We start from the raw sequence: 25,425 nt of genomic DNA, 5'->3' as shown, positions 1-25,425 counted from the left end.
CCCGTCAGTTCCCAAATGATAACTTGAGATTGGACATATGAATTGTTTTAAAATTTTGCACAGTTTTTAAGAACCATAATATGCAGGTTAAGTTCATTTTTCTTCAAAATCCAAAGTGTAGGCTATTGAACAGTTTTGCCATCCCCCCTTTTTTCACCACTTAATGTTCTATATATGCCCTATTTCTAAATATGTTCTCTATTATATAATATATATATTTATCTCTTAATATATACATGATGTCTATATGAATTTCTTTCGAAATGGAACTGCCTTTTCCTGAATCAGGTCAGGTAAAAGGAAGAAGATAAAATAGAAAATTGTGTTAGTACGTGTTCATGTTAGAACATTCCTTTGTACTGCTTTCTTTTAATACTGGATATGATTTCTTGAGTCCACTAGTAAAATGTCAAGAGTTGAAGACTATTGGTAGATAAGCGGTGGTGATCACAATGAAGCTTTCGGTACACATCTATTACCATTCTCTACTGCACAGTCCGGATCACTATTACATTGAGGCACTGTTGGTATGTCCAAACACTTCCTCCAGACTGATGATGGGATAGCAGGGTTGATAAGATACCCAAAGGCTACACCCACAGCTGTAAAAACAAAGAATTCTGTAAAATGAAGAAGAAAAAAACGTCCCGAATGTAAAAAAAAAAATCCAACCCAAAGAGTCGTTTCACAATTGCTTTAGTATTAAAACTTGTCTTGTTGGAAAAAATCGTATGTTACTTAGTGCATTATACAATATCTGGACACATCTCTAGTATTGACACCGGTCAATAGCTTGGTTTTGGTGAAGAGAAAACCATTAAAAGGAAAGGTAAGACACAAGTATACTCGTGTTATTCTAGTAGATTATGAGGTCTAATGTTGAAAGTTCACTCAAATATATGAGTGGCGGTTCACGTAAAAAAAGTTCATGGTTTCATCAAGATGATTTCCCCCATCGAAAAATCTAGATATTTACCCAACATGTAGATAATATTGCATGCGTTTAGTTTTCATCTAGATAACGGCTTGATGTAATTGTATACAAACATAGTAGTAACTCACAAAAAGATAGAACATCTCTACCGGTTAAAAACGACTCTGATTTTGTGATGCATTTTGTGGTCTGCTGGTAGTTGTAACTCGAGAACCCGGGGTATATTAGTTGACATGCACTCAATCCAATCCAACCATACAGAGTAATAAAAAGAAACGTCGTCTTATATGATTTCATCGTTGATCCCTGTGAGTATAAATGTATTATCTAGCAAGAAAAAGATGATGTAATCTAAAAAAAAACGAAGAAGTGGCAGAGGTTTTTAATCATTTTTTTTTTTTTGTGAACGGGGCAAACGATATTGGAAAAGAATACATTTTTGATAAAGAAAATCATCCTAGCTTGAAGAAAATTGAAAACAAAAAATTTGAATTTTTTTCCATTTTAAATGTACCGATGAAGAAAAAGTTGCCAAATTTGAGGTAAAAAAGGCTACGGGTGTTGATAAAATTTCTGTGAAATTGATCGGATGTATCAAAAACAAAAAGGAAAACCATTTGTAAAACCAATTTCTACAATGACAAATTTTACAATTCAATCTTGTTCTTTTCCAGACAGGTTAAAGGAGGCACAGGTTACCCCGATCTACAAGAAGAGTGATCCTTTCCCGAAAAATAATTATAATTATAATTATAAATAACGGGAACGCTCAGGCAATACGATAAATGCAACAAGACATGTACAGGAACCACGACTGAAACCTGAAAGTTAACGCAAAAGCTATTTATAGTAGGACGACAAAAATTACGAATTCGACAAAAAAAAAAAAAAAAAAAACACGACAAGAATTTACCGTTAACATGACGTAACGACAATATTTGTACTTGACATATGTTCATCCGGGTATTTGGCATTCCAGAGTTTCAAAGTAAATAAATGTCGGCGGCCATATGGATAAATAAATTGATAGGGAATATATATGGATTTGTTAGTGTACATTCTCTACCACCCGCATCTAGAATATGATAATACAATCCTAAATAACAAATAAGGTATATCAAACCAGAGTGTTAAAATTTTGCAAAGAAAATGGGGGGGGGGGGGCTTTTCTTTCACACACAATCCATTCATAATAATCACCCTTTAATCAGCAACTTATTACAGATACAACATGTTAAAACAACAAGGTATGGGAAACAGTCATTCAGGTACGCTGCTCCAGCCCTGTGTACTTCAATCAGTTCAAAGCCACGATTTCAAGCTGGGAAGGAAAAATGTTCTTGTGTTGCTTGTAGTGACTGTTAATCCATGCCTGGAGCAGCGACCCCGAAACCATATTTTTGTTGATTTTATTTATTTTGTTTGCTGACTGCTTATTTTGCTTTTAGTTTCATTGCTTAATTTGCTCTATTAAAAATTGCTATTTGGTGTGCTGTATGTGTCTGTCTTATCATAACTGTTTTATTGCTTATTGTTGTGCTGTATGTGTCTGTCTTATCAAAACTGTTTTATTGCTTAGTCAATGTATATTACATGTATGCATGTATTGTATAGCTATTTATGTACCTTATGTCGGTTATAAAAGCTCTAAAGAGCATATGTTGTATTGTTGTAATGAGTTTGCGGACTTAAAATAAAGCTTATTGTATTGAATTATTCGAATTTGTTGATCATTTTTCATGCTGAATACTTGATTTGTTTATAGATAGCCATTTCTATGGGAAAAAAGGCCTCGAACTATGCTTACAAACTCAATATTTTAACATGAAAAAAACTTTCTAGGCTAAAAGATACTATTTCTTACTTAAGTCGCTGAATAGAATTTCTTGTCTTTAATACTTTAAGAATGTGGCATATTACGATGAGTTTTACAATCAAGTGCACTATAATAACATAATAATTTCCCAAGACTGGGTATAGTAATATTTTATTAAGTATCAGTCTTTCTAAAAATCAGACAGAAAGCGATTCATGCATGTCAAAAACCCACCGAAATCAATTTATTGTTGTTCAGAAAGTAACTCATCACATAATCAGTCTTAGATTTACATTTGGTTGTTTTGAGACAAAAATTATGATTATATATATATGGCCTAGTGGTCTAGGGTGCTGGACTTTGTGCAGGCGGTGTTGCCATAGATGTCACAGCAGTACGAGTTCGAGTCCCGCGGAGGGAAAGACCAAAAATTTGCATCGCAAATTTGACAGTTCTAACATCGTTGGGAATTTTTCTGACCTTTCTATACGTTTATGTATCTTCCCTGTATCAATTTGATCCGATGGAGCAGTGTAGCAAATAGAGTCGTCACATTCTGAGACGTTGTATATATATATATATATATATATATATGCATTTTGCAAGAGTTGTCTCTCTTGATTTTGGCTTCATTTGGTTGATTTTTGTGGGAGATGAATGTATGATTTTCTAAAAAGTGCAAACCTAAATGCAGAAAATGTTGTTACGTGAAAGTATAGCATATGTAGACTAAAAAAGCATCGTTTGTCTGGTGGGTTTTTCTTGACCATGAATCACTTTACATTGGTAGTGTCTGAATTTTATGTGGACTGGTACTTAAAAGATATCTAATCAATATTGTACTTAATTCAAATATGCTAGTATACGTTTTCGTCAGAATTTGTTCGCAGCAATGTGAAACCTAACCAAAAAAAAGTCACATCTTGTGAAAAAAATAATTATGTATAGTAGTGCACGTGAAAACCAACAAAAAATACCACATCTTACCGTATAAATACAAATTTAAAGAAAAGTTTACCTACCTGTCTAGTTACCATTTAGGAACTTGGACAAAATAATGTGTTCCTCTATACATCAAAGAAGTTACCAGAATTGATTTATGTGTCATTTTGCTCTGGTGTACAAGGAAGTGTATGCCCGAGGAATAAAAGATGAACTGGAAACGGGATTCTATTTTGAAGAATTCCATGCTGAGAAATGTTCATATTAAGCATTAATTTTCTAATTTGTGAAAAAAGGCTATCTATTGACTATTCTATACACCAAAATATTATATAAGTAACCAAGATCGTGACTGTTTGCCTGGAGCCGAACATGACAGATTATGACCTATTAAATAATCATTTTTATCCGAAGTAAAACTCCCCAAGATGAATACAATGTATCAAAGGGGTTCTAATTATAAAAAAATTATCAAAAACAAAAACAAAAGAGCCTCTTTCAACTATGTGTTATTTAAAAGAAGTTAGAGATATAGAGCATTTTTATTATATTTCTCTCAGTTGATATAAATCACAGCCTAACAGTTTTTTTTTTAAGGTGCATGTATCATATATATCAGGACAATCAAATGTTTCAGACCATTGCAGAAAGTTTGTATTCAGTGAACCTAGCGGTGCTGAATGCCAATCTAAATGTACTGATCATAAACATGACCATGTCTGCCATGAATGTGAACAGATTACAGAAATTATACAGCATATAGAAGAAGTTGTGGATGAATTTGATTGGACTCATACAAATCTTGAACATGGTGGCATAGTTTTTCAACTGCAGCAAGCAGTTAGCCACATTAATGAATGGAAAAAGGCATCGCCTTCGAAGTAAAAACCAAGAACAAGCCAAATGAGAAACATTGCAAAACATGATTGACAATGAAATATTTGTAGTTGCAGATCGGGCATTGAAGTTTTACCCATGCACCCAAACAAATTGGTTTGGAAAAAAGAGGACATTCGTGGCACATTTCTTCAAAATGAGAGGTTCGCTCACAAATATTTTACATATGTGCATATTTTCGAAAACCCAGTTGCTCAGGATTCCTTCATAACATTATTATCCATGACAGACACAGTTCAAGATTTATATTCTAACTTGCAAAATGCCGGTTGTTATAGTCTACTAATACAATTGTGTATTGGAGTATTGGACCAAAATAAGAGACATATAACTTCTGTGAATCCCAAGATGGAAAGGGGTCATGTGACAGGAAAGCAGCATGCAGCAAGAGGTACATCAAAAGATATGTTAACGAAGGTCATGATGTAGTAATAGCAAAACAGATGAAAGATGCAAGTACAAAACTTTTCTACATGTTTATCGTTGAAAAAAGTGGTAGCTAGGCTATAACATGTTTTTTTATATACCCAGCTATAAAATTGTGAAGGACTTTATAGCAATATGAGACAACAAAATCGTCAATTTCTGTTGAACACAAAATCAGACATCTATGAATATTGAAAAAAACTAAGAAGGTTCCTTTAAATCAGAGTACAGTACACCATGTTCTCCTGCACACTAATTCAACATTGTATACATTTCTAACTGAACCTTACTTCTTGTTAGGTTAAGTCTGATTATAAGCACATGCACTTTTTTGTGACTACATTGTTATTGAATTTTTGCAGGCTGTCGATTCAAGAATGAGCAGTGTAAAGTTGAAAGTGGTGCAGCAAGGACCAATAAAGAAACAAAGTGCAGTCAACTCAATTCCAAATATTACTCCCTTTCACTACTTAAAATTCAGCGAAGAAGGGTTGACCGTGTGGAAGTCATATAACATAGGGTCTGGTGTGTACATGTATATACAACGACGTTAATTCATATTCTGCACTTATAAGACCCAATTTATATTTGAGGAATGTAGCAACAATATTTTTGTTTGTAGCGTCATTACAAATGCCAACATACAACATTGTGGCAGAGCAATGTTATTTGACCAGTAGGTCTGTAGAAGGTGCACATCTCCAACACGTACATAAGCACTGTGCAAAGTTTGAATAATATATGTTGAATACTTTTTGAATTAGTTATTACATAAAGTATGTACCCCTAAAGCATGATGGAGTGACGAAAATACTGACAGACGAAGTCTAACAACTACTGGACCTGCTTTCACCATAGGTGACGCAGGTAAAATCATGAACATGGAATTTATTTTGTAGGTAAACATGATATTCTAAGTTGAATGGCAGTAACAAAATTTGTCTTTTGGCGGGCATTTTTAAGATGGCTGCCATTTTCCGTCATCATATTTTGCTCACCTGACCTTTGACCACGTAAGCTTATGCCACCCCTATGCGTCCGTCATCCTTTGTTCGTCCTCTGTAATTTAAAAAAAAATATTTTTGAAAACTCCTCGATAGATTTCCTTGAAACTTTCATTTCAGAGTGATCTGATAAAACATGGCTGCCTTACTAAAAATAGAACATAAGTGTCAAAATGCAGATTTTGCAATTTTTTTTCCTCTTCAACTATGGTAGAATCATAAACATGATGCATCCAAATTTTGAAAAGCAAAGAAATGGCAAGACATTGTAGGAAATGAAGTATTTCAATGAGACTATTTCTACTCAACGAAAATCTAAAGCAATAATAAGTTGTTGCATCCCATCAGTCTTTGCCCCATTTTTGTTCATTGATTTGCTAAAGGTTTCAATGCAAAATATTTAATAGCAAGCGCAAAACTTGTGGATTATGAAATGGTTGAAATATTTTTTGCAATAAATTGTATATAATCACATTTTTTGTATGATTGAATATCATACTAATTTTCTGATATTTTTTGTAGAAAAATTTATTCCATGGAGCAAAATTATTCCTGAAGGTAGTAAATTCAATGACTCATCGCTAATAACCATGTATAATTGGAAAGATTCCCAGTGACTAGATCCACTCAATCTCATACTGAAGAGGAAATGACAGAAAACACGAAAGAAGACAACAATACACAAAAAGAACAAAAAGAGAGTTTTAAAACTTACATGTATAACATCAGTAATATTCCACAAGAAACAGAAAATTTTCTGTCGTCCAAATGTAAACTGTATGAAAAGTTTTGACAGTCATTCAAAACTGGATCACCATGTTATTACATGTGACTGTATAATAGAAAAAAAGTGTCATTAGATATGATCAAACAGGCCTACGCCAAAAAGATCATGGAACAGCCGATTGGGAATCTTCCTACTTTGCAAGGTCCATCAAAAACAGGAACCTTACAATGTAAAAAGAAAGGTGGGCATTGAAAGTTCAAAAGAAAGTTGACAGGTTTAACAAAACTCAGATTAAATATTTACAAGAAAAGTTTCAAAAAGGACATATTACCGGGGGAATGAAGACCCGGAACTAGTTGCACAGGCAATGAGAACTTTGAAAAGTTCAAATGGTAAACGTACATTCAAATACTTAGAATTTCCCACAACCCAGCAAGTTGCGTGTTATTTTTCAAGACTTGCCCAGAAATCTAGATCTGGTGTCCAAGATGAATTTGAATTTTGAGAAAAGTTTTAATTTACACATAAATCTTTTTTTTGTCATACATTATACCAATATAACCTTATACTAATACATTGTTCAGAAGTTTGGAAATTACTGCAAGATTTTAACATTATATTGGGGGAACTGATCAAATTAAACCCATTTACTGTAATTGATAGTAGTCAATTGACCAACCTCAAAGGCATCAGCAAAAGCCCGTTTACATTTTCTAAAGCAAACTTTGAAAGTGCAGTTACGACAAATGTTGAAAGGCTAAAAAGAGGCATACCCGCCAGGAAACAAGAATCTGAATCTGATGAAGACAGTGATTAATCTGATGTTATGGAATTAATAGCATCAAACAGTCAAACTGAATCAATATGATTTTAAAATGTTTCCTATATTTGTTTTAGTTGATATAAACCAGTTAGTAATTTAGTGTACGATTAAGTATACGTGTATAAACAAATTCTTACCAAAACAGTATAGAACAAGGTATTCAACTTCCAAGTTCAGCAAGGCATAATTTAATTAGCATAATATGCAATTTCATACACATATATACATGTAGCAACACATAAGGGTAAGGAGTTACAAAATCAGTGTCTGTGATGATCCATCAGAGTTTTAGTAATCACAATGGTTCAGTCTTTAATAGTACAAGTATTTGAAATTAAATAGTGGGTTGAAAAAGGAAGTAATATAAATAAAAAAGACAATGATTAATTTCTTCAATATTTACATAGTGAAAAAAATATTGTGTCAACTGAGGCTTAAGTTTTTCTTCACTAAATGGGAATTCAAGTTTTGTTTCATAGCTTGTTTGGATATGACTTAAGCCAACTAGTTAGTATTACATGTACTTTTACAAAATGAGCAACATTTGGCCTTATTTCCACAGTACAATATCTCATTAAAACCAAAGTAATTTAACAGTTCTTTCCGGTAACATTTGTTTTCCAGCAAGCAGGAGTCCCTCATAGCACTTGACAACCCTTTTCAACTTTTAGAAATGTTGCCCAAGTTGTAATACATTATGGCCTCTGCTTCTTGAATATTTCGCCCGGCTCTTCCTATTTGCTGCATATACTTTTCTACAGTTGTAGGTGGTGTCTACAATGAATTATTCTCTTTATGCATGGAGCGTTTAGGCCCATTCCTAGAGCTACGGTGGCTAGAAACAATCTTAGTTTGGGGTCCTCTTTGACAAGCTCAGACACCATTAATTGTTTCATAGTGTTAAGGTAATCTTTATGATACTGGACAAATATTCTGTTCTGTAGAATGGGATCATCAATAAACTGCACATCTTTCAATTCATGAGCTAAATATTGATAAAAGTATCCAAGGCATTCCAAACTTTCAACATACATAATTGTTAGTGGAAAACTAGATAGCTTCTCTTTCCTCTCGCTACTAACAGACTTTATAAGATCATCATATTTCTCAAATTTTCTAATATTAAGGAGTCTTTTCCCAATTTGTATATAAATATTTGGTCTGTCTAGGTTAGCCTAAATAACACCAGGGTTATTATAATTTAATACTTTTTCTAATTCCTTTATTAAGTCCACAGTGGCAGTTGCTGTCAGGGCCAAATGAGCCACACTCTCGAAAATGCAAGTCAACTCACCAACTTTCTTAAAATCAGGCCTAAAATCATCACCCCTACAAAAGAGTACTTCAATTGAATGTTAATTAAGTATACTGAAAGGCCATTCAAATTTAAACTTTGGGTCTATTAGGCCATCTTTTTATTGAAATTTAGATCTGGAATAGATGTACTTTTAACCTTTTCCATTTCAGACAGAAAAAAAATTGGCTAGGTATTTTTTCAAATCATCAAATTATGAAAGTGTCATAAATGTTTTTAAGCCTAAAGAGAGGAACTTGAAATACAGCAAATACTGAAAATTTACAATAACTAAATATAAGTTCCTTGTGTTAATTCTGAACTGGTCTTACACATATCATACATATAGAATTTCCAAAGCTAATTTTAGCAATAAGAAATATTTTTATAAGCAAAATTAAATTTAGCAAGTATTTCCACTTAAATTATATCACTGCCATGTGTAATGAAATAAAATCAGTTTTTCAAGCATCATGGTTTCCTCAGTGAGGATTTGAACCCCAGTCTTCTGCTGTCAAAGCAGACATAATAACCACTATACTACTGAGGATTTTCAGATGTATTCCATGCTAATTTATAACTAAGTGTTGTATTTAGTTACTAGATGTGTGATTTGAGAAAATTCATACCATATATTTACAAAATTCAGGTCCTCTACATGTTAGGATGTATAAAAGTTTGTAACTATTGTAATTATGTCATTGTTCTTTTCTTCCATTTTTACATTGTATAAGCCATTTTTGCTATTACAAAATATTTTTTAAAAACCCTTTTGTACAGTTTTTTTTAAAATTCTGGGTATGTCAAGGGACTATGGAAAAACAAACATACATATATCTAAGTTGCAATACAAACCATTCTGGAACCATGTGCACTTCATCTACTACAACAGCACAGATATTATCTTGATAAGTCTTGCTGCGTAGTAAATTACCAAACTTCTTTCTTGAAAATGTTTCAGGATGTGCATAGACAATATTAAACTCTCCATTCTCCAGTTGATGGAATGGAACATCACACACTAAATCAACCTGCTCGGTCTCTTCATCTTCAGTGTCCTCAAAAGTTACTCCATGACTTCCTTACAAGTACAAAAATGTACTAATGAAAGAGTTTGGAGGCAATGTTTAGATTGCAAGGATGAACATGTAACATGGGAATAGTTCTGTACTGATATCAATGGCAATACAACTGCAAAATGAGTGGTTCATGATAAAATACATGTGTATGGTTTGGCAGCATAAAAAATACCTGAGTTTCTAATATGATGTTGTTACAAACTACAATTGTTAGGTACATGTACATGTATGCAAAACTTTATACATGTATATCATTATATATTTAGAAAGTTTTTGACAGGTTTGGTATGGAGACACATTCAGACTTCAATATTGGTACAATGTTACTTTTAAGCTTGTCATAAAATAACCCAAAAAACTAAAACCTAAAAAAAAATGACAGGTAGGTTTAGTAGAAGCACAGATAATTTTTTAGTCATTATCATGAACTTTAAAGCCAATGCAGGGGCACAGAAAATAAAACTAGTATAGAACAGTGGTGCACTAATGCTAGTGCAGCTGCAATTTAAATAATGGTTTGGCATATAATTTAAAGATTGGACCATTTTCTAGTGCACACAGAATTTTAATTAGCCATTCTCTGTAAAAAAGCTTTCATATGAATGGGACATTTACTGCTGTAATGTTTTCAAATTCAACCATACATTACATGTATGTACTATGTATACAGTTCGTCTTCCAACTTAGTAGACAGTCATCAATGAATGTGAAGTTAGAAACTGTCATGGATAGATTAGATATATAATGTACATGTACAGGTGAAAGTTCTCTCTTTTTTAAAGTGTGTAAATTTGAAGAAAACTATCCAACATCTTATTGTAATTACATGAACATAGATAAGTAGTTATGTCAAATTTTGAAGAGAACCACTATAAAAACATGTACTTAAGATTAACACAAGATGTGGTGATTTAAAATTTCTAACAAAGTAGCATACATTGTATGTGTACAAATGTAGGTCATAGACACAGCGCTAGAAACGTAATTTTTGTCATCATAGATTCATTATAATACTTTATGCCAGAGCTTGCCAAAACTACACAGACTTTTTGTATCACACTAGACTTTTAACAAGTAGGCTTCAGGAACAGGGTTATGTTGCTACAAGAATTAAGTTATCACTATAGAAGTTTTATGGTCATCATCATGTACCTGTGGATCGTTATGGTGTATCAATCTACGCCATGAAAACTGATTTGTTCAATGTGTCATAGTTTTTTTTCCTCTTTCGTCTACCGCAGACTTGCTCATTTCCTTTTGTTACTTTGTATACATGTATTATTTTAGTAATTTTGTGTTCTTTGTTGTTAATGTCTGTTTTCCATGTCTAGTCTTTGTCCCTGGATTACAATCTTTTGAAGAATCTTAGGTATGGGCAAACAATTCATGCATGAACTGGAAAACATTAAAGGAAATGTATTTCACAACTTGGCTGCTTTGATCTTGAGTGTGTTTTGACAAAAAAAGTATGTATGGAAGTGCACGGAGCCTCTTCATTCTTCCATAAACTATGGTACAGTACTTGTGTATTTCATGTGACAGAGAGGTTCGACCTCAACAGCACGCAATTTCTTGTGATGTATGTGAAAGGTGGCAGCACAGACTATGTGGCACTGGTAAGTATTTATGTATAGAAATGAATCTTCGTATACGCCAGTTTTTATTAAGAAAGAAATATTGGGTTGAAAAAGTATATGATAAGCGTAGAATATAGTGTTTAATTAATCAAGAAATCCACACAATTAGCTTAGCAAGAATAATGTAATGTTTAAACAATCAGGAAAATAATACAACAAGCCTTCTTGTTTATATGACATTGATTCTGTTTCAAAAATGTAAGCAAGAACAACTGTAAATTCTTTAAATGGTTTTAAAAAAGAACAATTTTACTTTTAAAGGAGACCATTACTTACAAATAAATGGCACAGCTATGGGTACCAAAATGGCTCCGTCTTATGCCAACATTTTCATGGGAAAATTTGAAAAAGAACTACTTGAATCCTCTATAGAAAAGCCTCTGTCCTGGTATAGGTTTATTGACGACATGGATATGAAGTGGACACATGACGAAGAAGAACTAAACAATTTTATCGCCCGTGCCAACAGTCAACATCTTTCAATTAAGTTCACCCATGAAACATCTGCTACTAGCATCTCGTTCCTCGATACCTCCAGCACCTTATTGGGGGGAGAGCTCTCCATGGACCTATACTCAAAACCAACTGACACACATCAATATCTTATGCCTAAGAGCTGTCATCTATCTCACCTGACTAAGAGTATACCATTCAGTCAAGCTCTTAGGCTAAGACACATTTGTTCAAATGACGAATCCTTAAAGAAACGTCTAGGTCAACTGAAGAACAATTTAAGAAGAAGGGGATATAGATACAAGACCATCAAAGAAGGGTTCCAAAAAATTCACAATATCCCAAGAAGTAGTCTGCTACAATACAAGGCAAAGAAAAAATGTAAAAGAACCCCTTGTGTTCTGACATACCATCCCTGCCTTAAAAACAGCCACAACACCATTCGTGAGCACTGGGCCTCTGTCGAGAGAAACTCAACATTATCCAAAGTCTTTCCCGAACCACCTATGATTGTTTTCAGACAGCCAGACAGTTTGCGTAGCCTACTTGTAAGGGCTGAAATATCTAAGCCCAACTTGACTCCAGGCGAGAGTCGCTCCTGTGGTGACAAAAGGTGTAAATGTTGCAACCAAATGCACCACTCGTCATCATTCACCAGCAAAGTCACGGAGAAACGCTACAAAATATTTTGCAACATGCACTGCAAGAGTGCTAATGTAATATATTTGCTCCACTGTCCCATTTGTGGCCTTCAATATGTTGGTGAATCTAAACAGCCTTTTCACAAGCACTTGAACGGGCACAGGAGCGACCTAACAAAAAAGCCTTTACTCCCAGTGAGTCAACACTTTAGATTACCTAACCACTGCCTCGATGATTTCAACAAAATGAAAATCTTCATCGTGGAACAAAACACGATCTGGAGCGATCTACAGAGTGAAGCGGGAGGGATTTTGGATAAAAGAACTCCGTGTTTTACACCCACACGGAATTAACAAAAAACATTTAAGTTCTTCCTATTTTGTATAGTTTCTTATAACAGTATTTGTAAATATTTTTTATTTTTATAGTTCAGTATTCAAGATCAACACACAACGTGTGTCTATAGCACAATGTTCAAGATCTTTGTTACTGTCGGTAAAAAAAATTTTGTACGTCACAGGTATTCACCTGATTAGGTAGCGAGTTGTGTTCACAGACCATTTACTTTCATACACGCTCAGTTTAAGCACGGAAGAAGGTCATTTGTTGACTGAAAATTTTGCCCATTATATACTTTATTATAGTGTGTTAACATCTTTATCGGTATCGTTGTACAATCCTTTAGACATATAATTATTTTTGTTTGTGCTGCATCGTCATGACTGCACGATCCGATACCCATTAAGTTTGCTGGTTGGCAGATTCCTTTAGACTTTTATATATATATACTGATATTTATTTTCAACGTTACTAAACAAAGACACATGTTTTTACCGTTGTTTTGTTTTTATTTTTATCAATTTTATTTTCTCCATAAATAGACCAAGGGACTTAACTTATAACCACACAGTGACCACATTTAGGTTGCACAGGTTATCACATCACAGCACATATATACTCTATACATAACCAGTAAATCTGAAAGCAATCTCACAGCATGTCAAAAGTGCAATCAAGTGCCACCGCAAAATGACAATGGTTCTGGGTCGTTTCGCCCTTTTCCCCCTTCGCCCTGGGTTCTTTCGCCCTGAGTTGTTTCGCCCTTTATGGTGGGTCGTTTCGCCCTTTCCTTATTAATAAGGAATTTCTCCTTATAAATATTATTTACTACTCAACCAGAAATCCAGTTCCGGCCGTGGAATATACAGACTGATCAAGCTGTTGAGAAGGGAGGCTGAACTCATCGCCATCAGTGTTGCTTCCGATGACCTTGCGAGGGAGACCAATCGCCGCTACAACCGACTGGACGACAAACTCAAGGAACTGTGGACCATGTACCAGGACCCTTCCACTCAGATGACAACAACAACGTTCCTCAAGAAGATTGGACATATATACCGATTTTGCGACTGATGATATTGTGATCCAGTGTTTTTGAACGATGTAGTGACTATTATAATTAGTGCTTTTATAATTCCCATGATAATGTTGTATTTTTAACCCTGTCATTTACTATGTGTTATCATATGTAACTTATATAAATAGTGCTTTTATTCTCAATCAAATTTTAATCATGCTTCATTTTCTATGTATTCTTTAAACAGTTTGTTGTAACAATGTGCTAGTAATTGTGCTCTTATACTCATGAATTATTTAAATAAATGTTCAGAACTTATATTAATCTCTTCTGTCATCACCATATATCACATTTATTCTCGAGGCCGAAAAAGATATATAATGACATAATTGGTTATCAATATCTTCCAATTTTCTCATTTCTCAATAAATATCTCTTGTGACATTGCCTCAGAATCAGCAACTGATGGGCTTTATCTGAAAGAAAAAGGACTACCAGTACAAGTATCTATCAATTTAACAATTAGATCAACCCCTACTATACAAACATTCAAGTTTTTATTCACAGAATAAACATGTATTCTTACCTGTCACAACACAAGCCAATTAACAGGAAAATAAATCTAAGGAGGGCGAAATGACCCATCAATTACTCGGTATATATAAACACATGTATATCCAATGAGGGCGAAACGACATTACAATAAGGGCGAAACAACCGGGACGAACGGGAAAAAGGGCGAAACAACAAGAGAGCGAATGGGAAAAAGGGCGAAACTACCCGACGCCATGACAATTACGTTTGCAAAGCAATGAAACACTGCTGAAACAAAACTTGTGAAATTCCCTTCTTTCATTCATTGTTAAACGTTTGATACCTGTTACACCTTTCTTCTTCAACTATTAATTATAATCAACACGAACAATTCAATCTAAATCAAACCACAGACCTCAATTTTACGATTAAATCGGCATAAACAATTTGAGCCATGAGGTACCAGTATCGTATTGCATATCCCTGAGTGGGTGTATGTCAAAACATGGATGCCATAAAAATATAGTGCATTTTCTTTTTGCCTCTCTACAAACTAATGTTTTGTCAAAAGACATGAACAATGACTTAAAAAATAGAGCAAACATCACACTGTAAGATGAAGAACTTTTTTAAAAGAAAATCTAACATAATATCATAAAAATGTTCCACTGAAAAGGTTGGTTTGGTGAGTGCAAAACGAAAGTGAAAGTAGGGAAAATGGCTATTTATAGTTCAAGACTACTTTTCTGTCCAATCTTCGTGGACTCACCCTATTTTCTTTGCGGGAAATTATTTTTTCACATGTCCTTAGAAATGCTACATAAGTGAAAGTTTTATTGAATCAATTTACATATTTTTTAAAAAATCCTAAAAATATGCACTTCACTATAGAAGTCTATGGGAAAATTAATACGATACTGAGACCATGATCGGCAAAGGAAATAATTTTTTTTCTAGAGTTATCTTTCCTTTTCGGGATTAAGAGAAAATCCGCAATGTTTCCCGAAGAACCTCAGGTTGAGCCAGCACTCCACAGTATTGTAGAACTGCCTGATTTTGGTCTTGTAATCTGATGCTTTGTAACATTTATCACTTTAAAAAATTGTCAAGCATCTGTAAATCTATATATCTAGAAATAGCTCAAGCCAAGGCCTTCAGGATGCAGTAAAAATTTTCTGGAAAAAAATTACCCACAGCATGTAGGGTTACCATAGAAACCATGCAAAAATATGCGAAAATTTGCAAAAAAGTTCATAAAATCAGGTTTAAAAATATCAAATTTCCCGCAAAATATCTGAAATTTTTATTTCAATCCCTGAAACTGTTCAAACTTTTCCCTTCAAAAACCCCTTCCTCATATGGGCATCGCCGGTTAGATTTTGAGCTATTTCACTTTGTAATCCACTTATTAAATTTAGCATGGTAAAAAATTGACTTACTTTCACTTTCACAATGAAGTCAAATTGTCATTGAAAAAAAGCCCCTTCAACATTGAATATATATAAAACATTGCAAAATACTTTTAAAAGTTCCCTTTTTTCAGAAAATGTTTTATCAACAATAGATTCTTCATTTTTAATCACTATAGCAACTACCGGTTTCCATTCATGTCATTTTTCATCCCTAGCCAAAAGTGCGAAACTAAACTAAACTGTGGAGTGCTGGCTGATGGTAGGAGCAGCCCATGGAAACAGGAGTTCGGAATTCTCAGACTTTTACATGACTTTTGAGTTTCATGTACTCACATATGGACATATATTCCACCAAAAACGTAAGTGACACATTAAGGTGAAAACAAATGAATCTGAAAATCGTAGTTTGAGATAATTCCAAACCTTCTACAAAAAACACCAAACTATTTCTAATTTTCTCCATTGTGTTTTTTTATCAGCAGCTTGCTTATGAACTTCGGCATATTTGTCGCTAAATTAATGTTTTATTTGAGTATAAATTTTCATTTCGAGCATGACAGTTTGAACGAACATTAATGATATGCATTCACTATTGTTTACAGTGCTGCCATGATGAAAATACAAATATTTTATTTAGCTCGAACACAGTTACAATAATGAAGAATTATGATAAATAACTTAAGTGTTTATCATATACCATGTATTTGTTAATTATAATATGTCTAAATCATGTGCTGTAGTCTAAGTAAATGTGTGCAATACAAATTACAGGAGATATGGTACACAAGAAACTTTCTTAAGCCTTACATGTGTACTGTATACATGTTCCATAGTCCATACAAACATTTTTATAAAGACATGAAGAGTTGTTGTTGAGTCAATGACTGTTGATTTTCATTTAAATGAAACAGTCTACGATACAAACTTGTTGAACAGGATGAGGGTAACACAAACAAAACCTTACAAGAATCTGTTATTTGTGTATACAGTACCCCATATTTCATTTTTGAGAACAAAAATAAATTCATGTACAAGGTCAAGGAAACTCCAGTGAAGCAAGTATTGCTGAACAGTTGACCAAGAGCGATCAAAAGCAATATTTAATGTTCCAATGTGTTGTACATGTAAGTCATATGAGAACATTTCATACATAACTTGAAGTAAACTACATGAATTATATGATTTGGAAATTAATCTAAACATTAACATATACATTTGTATGACCTTGTATATGACACAATTTTCAATTTTTTAAGAAGTTTATCGTGCTATTTTTTTTTACTTTTTTAATAGATCCATAAATACAAGCTGTTGACTTAGATGGTATATCAGTAACTAAGGATAAGGAACTAGTTTTATCAGTCATCAGATTTCTTTTGCACAGTATGTTGTCATGAACATGTACAATTATACCATAGTCATCACAGTATGATAAAAGTATATCCATGTTGATTTTCAGTATCTCTTTCCGTATTAAAAGGAAATATGTTTTGATATTTTCCAGAAAATTTTGGATGCAGCCGTCATGTTCACCTACCAATGATACAAGTTACCAGACAAGTCATACATAACAGGAAGCTCTCTTCAAATGAAGTATGATAATAGATTGTGTAGGTATTTAAGGTTCAGTATACAGTATTTTTATGCCTTTTTTTTGAAAAAAAAATTAATATTGATTTGGGGTGTTCCAAAGGTAGGACCCACCTCTTTTGTTGGGTAATGTTGGAAGTAATGTGGAAATTTCTTGCAAAAATGAGGAAATTATTAGCTTGGACCCCCACATTCAAAGTCTTTTGATTGTTCACTAGAAACTCTCATTAGTCAATTTTTTTTAGAAATGTATTATTTCTACATGTGTAATGTAGATAGATCCCATATGTGTTTATCGCTTAAAATGTAGCACTATAGTTCCCATGACACTTAAGTGAAGGTTGTAACATGGACATAATATTTTAGCATAATGGGATGTTTTGTTTGTACTAAAAAAAACATCCAATGAGCCATATAATGTAGGGTTTATTTAAATAGAGGTCTACTTCAATACAGGATTCATGAATCACAATAACTTTGAATACGAGTATTATGTATATTTATTACTGATTTTTATACTTCCAGGTCATCCTTGGCATATATATGACTGAAAAGAATTCATACATGTATAATTTAGATGATCTTCAATGCTGTTCAAATTTCTGCTTGCACTGTAATGAAAGCTGATATGAAGCTGAAGTTTGAAAATAAATATTTTCAAAATCATATTTCTTATGCAAATGTACAAGGTTTAAATGTGTTGTGCTTCAAAAGTAAAAGTCACTTTCATACATGTATACAATAACAGCCATGTATACTTCTAGACAGTACCATCCTGGAATACAACCTAGAATCCCTTGCACTGCAAGCTGTCACTCTATCAACTGAGCTAAAAAATTACTTCATTGTTTTCTGTAGATTAGGTTGATTATGGTCTTTTGTAAATAGTTTTACTTTATTTGCTTTTGGGCCTTTTTATAGATTGCTTAATGGTATGTGGTTTGCCCATTATTGATAACCATGTGGTGATTTCACTTGTAGAAGCTTAATCGTTACTTGTTTGGTTTTTTGAATGACTATCTCATTAGCAAACATAAATGGTACATGTATTTAAGTTTTCTACTTAGACTAGTGAGTGCTAAATCTTTCACTACTTCTCGAACAAGTAATTTTGTGTAACAACTATTTGGCTAAGCAACTGTTGATTCTGTCAGGTAGCACTATGAAACTGCCTCAAAATGTCATAATAGAGGCTAAAAACCACTAATTCCACTTTCCATAGGCTTCTATGCTAATTTCACAATATTCAATGGCTTCTCTGGACTTTACCTTAACTTTAACCTGCAGAGGACTATATATCAGCATGATTCTACATATGTCAGCTCACAATCCTCAGAATGGCATGTGGGGTTAGCTGACTTGCAGTGCAGTACTGGTCACCGGAAGTGAAGGGTCTATAAATAGCATGGGAAATCCCAGTGTTTTCACAAGACAGGGGTATATTTAAAAGTCATTATGGAGATTAGGCTTCACATCAAAAGAAGCAATATGCACCTATAAAATGTACAAAAATGTTTTTCCTTTCAGAAACTGTTTAAATTTTTTAAATAAGATGAGAACTTTTTTCACAGCACTATGAGGAACAGGGGTAATTTCTGCGTAGGACTATTTTTGCCTACGTTCCAAATGCTCATTGGTTGAATTGGTGGTCTGTAACCTAGAGTAGTATAAAGCAGGATCATTTCATACAGTAAAACATTCTTGTCCTGAAATGCAAGAAATAATTGCAATATGCATTGAAACCACAACAAATCAATGAAAAAAAAAACAAATTCCATGGGTAAATAGAATAAAATATAAACATTCACAGACATTAAACATTTTGAAAAAGAAGAGATTTATTGTTGAATTTTGAGCTAATCATAATCATGCCATGTACTTGCACCTATAATTTACATTGAATTGATCTGAATTCATGGTTTCCTTGTATAAACTCTACAAGACTGGTAAATTGTGATTTTTTTTGTTCACAAGTTAAGAGAGATGTTGAGGTGAGGATAATCATACCATAAGCTCATGATGCACCTGTTTAATAGGACGTCTTATCGAATGATGATTATTAGTCAACTGTGCTGGTAATACCTGTTCATTGATCAGAGGGGGTTGGCACACCTCCTTTTTACCAGAAAATTAGTCATTTTCATGTGTAAAATTGACAAAACATGGAAAATAATGTGTTAGCATCACCATCACTTTGGCTTGCACCCCTCCTTTTCAAAGTGTCTGGAGCCGTCCCTGTTCACTAATCTGTAAATAGCTTTCATCATATTTTGCTTTAACCGTCTAGCATGAAACAAGTTGCCTGTTTTGAAACTATTTTAATATTCTCCATAAAAGCAATAAAGAAATATATATAAAAAAAAAAACACAATACAATGCTTAGGTAGCAAATCATATTATACTCCAGCAATGCTAAAGGTTGTCTGGCAAGCTATTTTCTGACTTGGTGCCATCCTAGGGTATAGAGGAACGGAATTCCAACTCTTACGTTGTAGGAGTAACAGGGACGGATCCAGGATTTTAAGATAGGGGCGCACAGTAAAAATTCTGCCGAGCGAAGCGAGGTGACACAAATTTTGAGGTTAAATTTTTGAAACATTATAGAGTGGGTGCAATGTAGATATCTTTTGTGGTAAAATTAGCGAGAAATTTTAAGTTTCAACTTGAAACCGCCTAAATCTATCCATGACAACCCATGCTTTGCAAATTTTAGGGGGCGCACTCCCCCACCAGAATACGCCTCCGAGTAACCATGTTGATTTTTATGAGTGGGGTCGGGGCTAAGATCACATTTGAAATAGAAAGGCAGGACAATGATATATGATTTTATATAAATACAAAGATGCAATAGGCAAAAAAAAAGGTTCTGGTTTGAATATTACATAAAAAGATCCAGGACACAAAATTTGACTATATAGCCCCCTTTTTCCCCTTACGATTCAAATGGATATAGAAATGTATCATTATTTACCTGGGGGGAGGGGGGTGACTGGTCATTTTGAAATCATAAAATTTTCTTGACCCCCATGATATTTTCTTATCCCCCTTAAAACATTTTTTTTAAATGTGATATCCCCTCTATTAAACATGCGTATGGAGTTTTCATATACATGTAACAACTCCTACATTATGCCAGAGCTTGCCGAAACTACGCAGAGTTTTTGTATCGCGCTAGAATTCTAACAAATAAACTTCTGGAATAGGGTTGTGTTGCCACAAGATTGAAGTCATCCCTATAGAAGTGTTATGTTATGGTCGTCATCATGAAATCGTGGATCGCTACGGTGTATCCATCTGCGCCATGAAAACTGAATTGTTCAACGTGTCATGGTTTTCCTTTCCTCTTTCGTCTACCCCGGACTTGACTTTTTATGAGCAACTCGGCGGGTGTATCTAGAAAAGCATAGGACGCTTACCCTACTGGCGCACCTGGTCCATGCTCCAAGTTTATAGTGGAGTCATAGTTGCTCATTTGCTTTTGTTAATTTGTATATTTGATTTTAACAAAATTTCATGTTCTTTGTACGTCTGTTTTCCATGTCTGCCATTTGTCCCTGGATAACATTCTTCTTATTACCGTTATAACCGTAGTTCCCTTCACCACTCTTTGAAGCAAAAGCAGTTGAGATGTTAAAGAATTCTTACAATAAAAAATTCGTCTTCAATTCTAAAACTTGATACTTTGGAAAAGTCTTATCAAAATCAAGCAGAATCAGACACAGCTCTTGAGATTCAAGATATTGGTAAGGAAATTGAATCGTCAGCAGATAAGTCGGACCAATTTGATTTAATAACTGTAAATGTTTTAGGTCCTGGTGGTTATGTTGATGTGTGAACTTGATTTTACAAGAGATCATGCATGTGACAATGAAATAAAATGTTTAATGGTGGTAAAATATGTTTTAATTTGACTGGTGTAATGCTCTGCTTAACTAAAAATTTGGATCCCCCTTGAAATCCATGTGCAAAAAATGACCCCCCCCCTTTTCCACTTACAGAAAAAAATGACCCCCTGGATATATGTACTTGCTTTGTTTAAATTTTCAAATAAATGTCTACGGTTTGAATATTATTTGTAAATTATTATATAAAGGATGCCGAATCTAGAGGTTTAACCTAAAAAAAAAAGCTGTTATGCACGTGGCTAATTACAATATTCGTTATGTTTCGGCTAAGTTTACAGCCAATGAAATGAACATCTCGTTAGCGAGAACACAGCGTTACTTTATCTATTTACCGGGCATTTTTAAAGACCCCAAAGCTTTTCCGAGAGGAAATAATCGCCATTTTGTAGCGGCATATTTCTCTGTTTCCTTCCCCTTTCCCTATGGTATCCTCTGGTAGGAGAACTTCGTTATCTGTACAGGGTCTGGTTTAAATTGATCTGGAGTGACAGTTTTAGCTTTGAAACCACTTCTTATTGTTTTCAATGTACATTTGATATGTGTAGACCACTTCATGTTTGAAGTTGATCAATTTAAGTCATTGTCAGCATCATAAAATGAGTTTTCATATGTGTACCCCTATACATGGTCTAAAAGTGCATTGACCATGGCCACATGTATAAAAACCCAATTTTTGGCCTTAAAGCAGCTGGAACTTGAGTAAACTGAACTTCATTGCATCAAATACACATAATATGATGCAACCAATGTAAAAAATCACAAAAATATTGCATTTAAAAACAAAATGTACATTTTAGAGGGGCCTTATTTCCTTCGACCATTGGACATGCGAGTCATGCAATGTACTACTGATACTAAATTTGCTATAACTTATATATTTTTCAACTAATCATGATGAAACTTTGTACTTGAAGTCAAAAAAGGTTCATCTTGACATGAGTGCAGTTTTTATTCAAATTGGGCACATTTATTGATCTAATAGGTACGAGAACACAATTAGTTCCCCTTGGTTTTCGTTGTATACGAATACAGTTCCAACTTTGGTAGTAGGTACCTTCCACATTTTTTCATATTTTTACTGGAAACTTATTTGCTGAAGTTTTGCCTCTAATTGGTAGAAAATAGTTTAAATTACAAGGGATTTTTTTTCATTAATCAATTCTGACTAAAAGTTGTGATTTGGTTCAGTGGAAGAAGGTTAAAATTTGGGACTTTTAACTCAGTTCATTTGTCATGTTTACCCCATCTGCGAATTATATGTATTAATTTCAGAAAATGATGGTAAAATTTTCTTCAATTTATATATAAAATCCTGTTTGTACATATCTTTAGGCCAGAGAAGTTTTATTCAGTTTGCACCGGTGGAATTTTTTTAATCTGCTCAAATGTGTATATTGAAACGAACTTGAAAATTAATTGCGGTCTCGTGCCTGATATTTGCCGAATATTGAATATTTAACCACCAAAAAATTGCCAAACTCCGGAGCATTGGTCTTTTCCATGCCTGCACTACTTTTGCCATTCCAGAATTAGTGGAGGAACGTCAACGGTACAGAACTGGAGCTGCTTTGGAGTTTGAGAAGTTGCATAGACTGTTCCAATCGCAATATTCAGTATGTTACACATATAAACAAATTTCAATCAAATAAATGTACACCACAGCTAATATAAATTGTACAGTTCATTTATGATGTCTTGGTAATAAATTGTTACTTGACTTTGTACATATTGATTATATATAATGAATATAGTTTTCTTCCTGTAGCTACAAGTCAAGTATGTTCACAAATAACAGTGGTTGGGAAAGATTTTTCTTTAAATGGGCCATTTTGAGGATTTACTACAATTATTCAGGATGTTAATGTGCCATTCATATACATTTTAAGTAAAATCCTGTAACTTTAATGGGCCGTTTCTTTACTTTTCCATATCACTGAAGTAGTACAGGGCACACTGCCATCAAAATGGTCATGTCAGGGACTACATACATGTTGAGTAACTTCACATTTAATTTAATTAATTGGGAAGTTCAACTTACTACATGACTCAAGTTGGAAAAAAAATCTTCAAAAAATGAAATCAATTATTAAGGATTACTTGTGTGGCCTTGTGGGACACTTGGTGACTTGCTGTCTAATGTACATGCATGGTCATGGGTATGTTATGAAAGTGTTGCATTATCAGTTGCTTGTCTGAATGCAGTATGATGGGAAGTGGGTGTCATTTCTTTGATTTTAAGCAGACAACTAAGATTAATTGAAATTTAAGAAAAAAATATCTAAAAAATTGGAATCATTTACCCATTTTTCTACCATGGGGTATGTAGATACACCCAATAAATTCTGGAATAGGGTCACTGTTTTACAATCAGGAAAACCTTATGTCGTTCTGTACACACTTTTGGCTAGGATGAAAAATGACATAAATGGAAGCCGGTGGTTGCTATAGTGATTAAAAATGAAGAATCTATTGTTGATAAAACATTTTCTGAAAAAAGGGGACTTTTAAAAGTATTTTGCAATGTTTTATATATTTTCAATGTTGAAGGGGCTTTTTTTCAATGACAATTTGACTTCATTGTGAAAGTGAAAGTTTGTTTGTTTTTTGGGGTTTAACGTCCGAGCAGCAATATTTCAGCTATATTCAGACAATGAACATGAAATGGATGATAAAATGAACATGAAATGAAAAAAAAAGGATGGGTCACAAGGATAATAGGGTCGACAAATTTTGACTGCCACTGGAAAAAAGGGGGATGGGTAAGGTCGGGCAATTTAGCCTCCTGTGGCGGAGTGGAAAGGTTCCTACTCCTATCCAATACCACAGCAGGGTTCTTTAACGTGCAAGGAATGTGGCATCTTTCCCAACATGGTTCACCACTATGGTTTGCGGTCAGGTTTTCCGTATTATAGCCTGACAACCCCAGCATGTAACATGCCAGAGGTACCCCATTCCACCACCTGGGGCACACATCCCAGTTGCTCTGTGGGCAGAGCGCCTAGCCCCTGGCTAGGGTTCTGAGCACTATTTAGTCGCCTTATACGACAAGCTTAGCGCTGCTGCAGGCCTATTCTTTTAACACCCTGACCTGCATGGGGCGAAAGTGAAAGTAAGTCAATTTTTCACCATGCTAAATTTAATAAGTGGATTACAAAGTGAAATAGCTCAAAATCTAACCGGCGATGCCCATATGAGGAAGGGGTTTTCGAAGGAAACAGTTTGAACAGTTTCAGGGGATGAATTAAAAATTTCAGATATTTTGCGGGAAATTTGATGTTTTTAAACCTGATTTTATGAACTTTTTTGCAAATTTTCGCATATTTTTGCATGGTTTCTATGGTAACCCTATACGCTGTGGGTAATTTTTTTCCTGAAAATTTTTACTGCATCCTGAAGGCCTTGGCTTGAGCTATTTCTAGATATATAGATTTACAGATGGTTGACAGTTTTTTAAGTGATAAATGTTACAAAGCATCAGATTACAAGACCAAAATTAGGCAGTTCTACAATACTGTGGAGTGCTGGCCATGGTATTTCAGCTCTTCAATTGTGAGATAATAGGGAACATTTCAAAATATCCAGGATAGAAGTTGCAGTACATAGCCGGTTTCCAGAGAGCTGCTAGCTATAGTCTGCCAACCTGTTAGATTGTCATATAACATTCATCCTAAGATAGATATGTTCATATACCTGTAAGGTTTGCCACAGTTGTAAGATCGAATAGTCAGAATTAGGTAAAATAAATGATTGATTGATTGTTGGGGTTTAACTAGTCTGAATTTCCGAATCCGGGTTGTTTCGCCCTAATTCCAGTTCCCACCTGAGTGGTTTCGCCCTGCTACCGGTTCGCCCAGGGTGATTTTTGTATATCAAAATAAAGTAGTGATTTTAAGGATTTAGCGATCTCAGATGCTTTATTAATAAAAAAAAATGCATGTCAGTATCCATATAAA

The 25,425-nt window shown here is 34.1% G+C and overlaps 2 protein-coding genes, 1 non-coding gene and 2 pseudogenes across 14 annotated transcripts in view; 3 read left to right on the top strand and 2 right to left on the bottom strand.

Annotated features, from left to right (window-relative positions):
- The first annotated feature begins 263 nt into the window (after positions 1-263).
- LOC148625269 (uncharacterized) lies at positions 264-7,102 on the top strand (annotated as a pseudogene).
- A 660-nt stretch (positions 7,103-7,762) lies between these two features.
- On the bottom strand, positions 7,763-10,668 carry LOC148625267 (uncharacterized; annotated as a pseudogene). The gene is made up of 3 exons (XR_015920149.1): positions 10,626-10,668; positions 9,719-9,944; positions 7,763-8,898 (listed from the first exon to the last, which is right to left on the bottom strand). The product of XR_015920149.1 is annotated as an uncharacterized LOC148625267 (transcript).
- Positions 9,342-9,413, bottom strand: Trnas-uga (transfer RNA serine (anticodon UGA)). Its single transcript has one exon. It is a non-coding gene; the product is annotated as a tRNA-Ser (tRNA).
- A 532-nt stretch (positions 10,669-11,200) lies between the features above and the next one.
- On the top strand, positions 11,201-18,233 carry LOC148625266 (uncharacterized). Its single transcript, XM_088568726.1, has 4 exons — positions 11,201-11,558; positions 13,854-16,336; positions 17,482-17,587; positions 18,093-18,233. The coding sequence occupies exons 1-2, from the start codon at positions 11,415-11,417 to the stop codon at positions 14,085-14,087; spliced, it is 378 nt and encodes a 125-aa protein (XP_088424852.1). The 5' UTR covers positions 11,201-11,414; the 3' UTR covers positions 14,088-16,336; positions 17,482-17,587; positions 18,093-18,233.
- A 3,634-nt stretch (positions 18,234-21,867) lies between these two features.
- LOC148625265 (uncharacterized) overlaps positions 21,868-25,425 on the top strand; it is a 57,976-nt gene continuing 54,418 nt past the window's right edge. For 5 of the 11 annotated variants that reach the window (XM_088568721.1, XM_088568719.1, XM_088568718.1 and 2 more), the window contains exons 1-2: positions 21,869-21,998; positions 23,000-23,085. Coding sequence is in view for 6 of the 11 variants with exons in the window: in XM_088568718.1 (XP_088424844.1) it covers position 23,085 (1 nt within the window). In the remaining 5 variants the exon portion in view is untranslated. Of the gene's footprint in view, positions 21,999-22,999; positions 23,086-25,425 lie in introns of all 11 variants that reach the window. The other 6 variants (XM_088568720.1, XM_088568722.1, XM_088568716.1 and 3 more) reach the window with 6 other exon arrangements.

The sequence above is a fragment of the Perna viridis genome, chromosome 2, assembly GCF_037379345.1.
Source record: "Perna viridis isolate PV_CMFRI_1.1 ecotype Kerala chromosome 2, ASM3737934v1, whole genome shotgun sequence".
Lineage (NCBI taxonomy): Eukaryota > Metazoa > Mollusca > Bivalvia > Mytilida > Mytilidae > Perna > Perna viridis.
The sequence above is the reverse complement of the archived record's forward strand: the minus strand, read 5'-3'. Positions and strand labels throughout refer to the sequence as shown.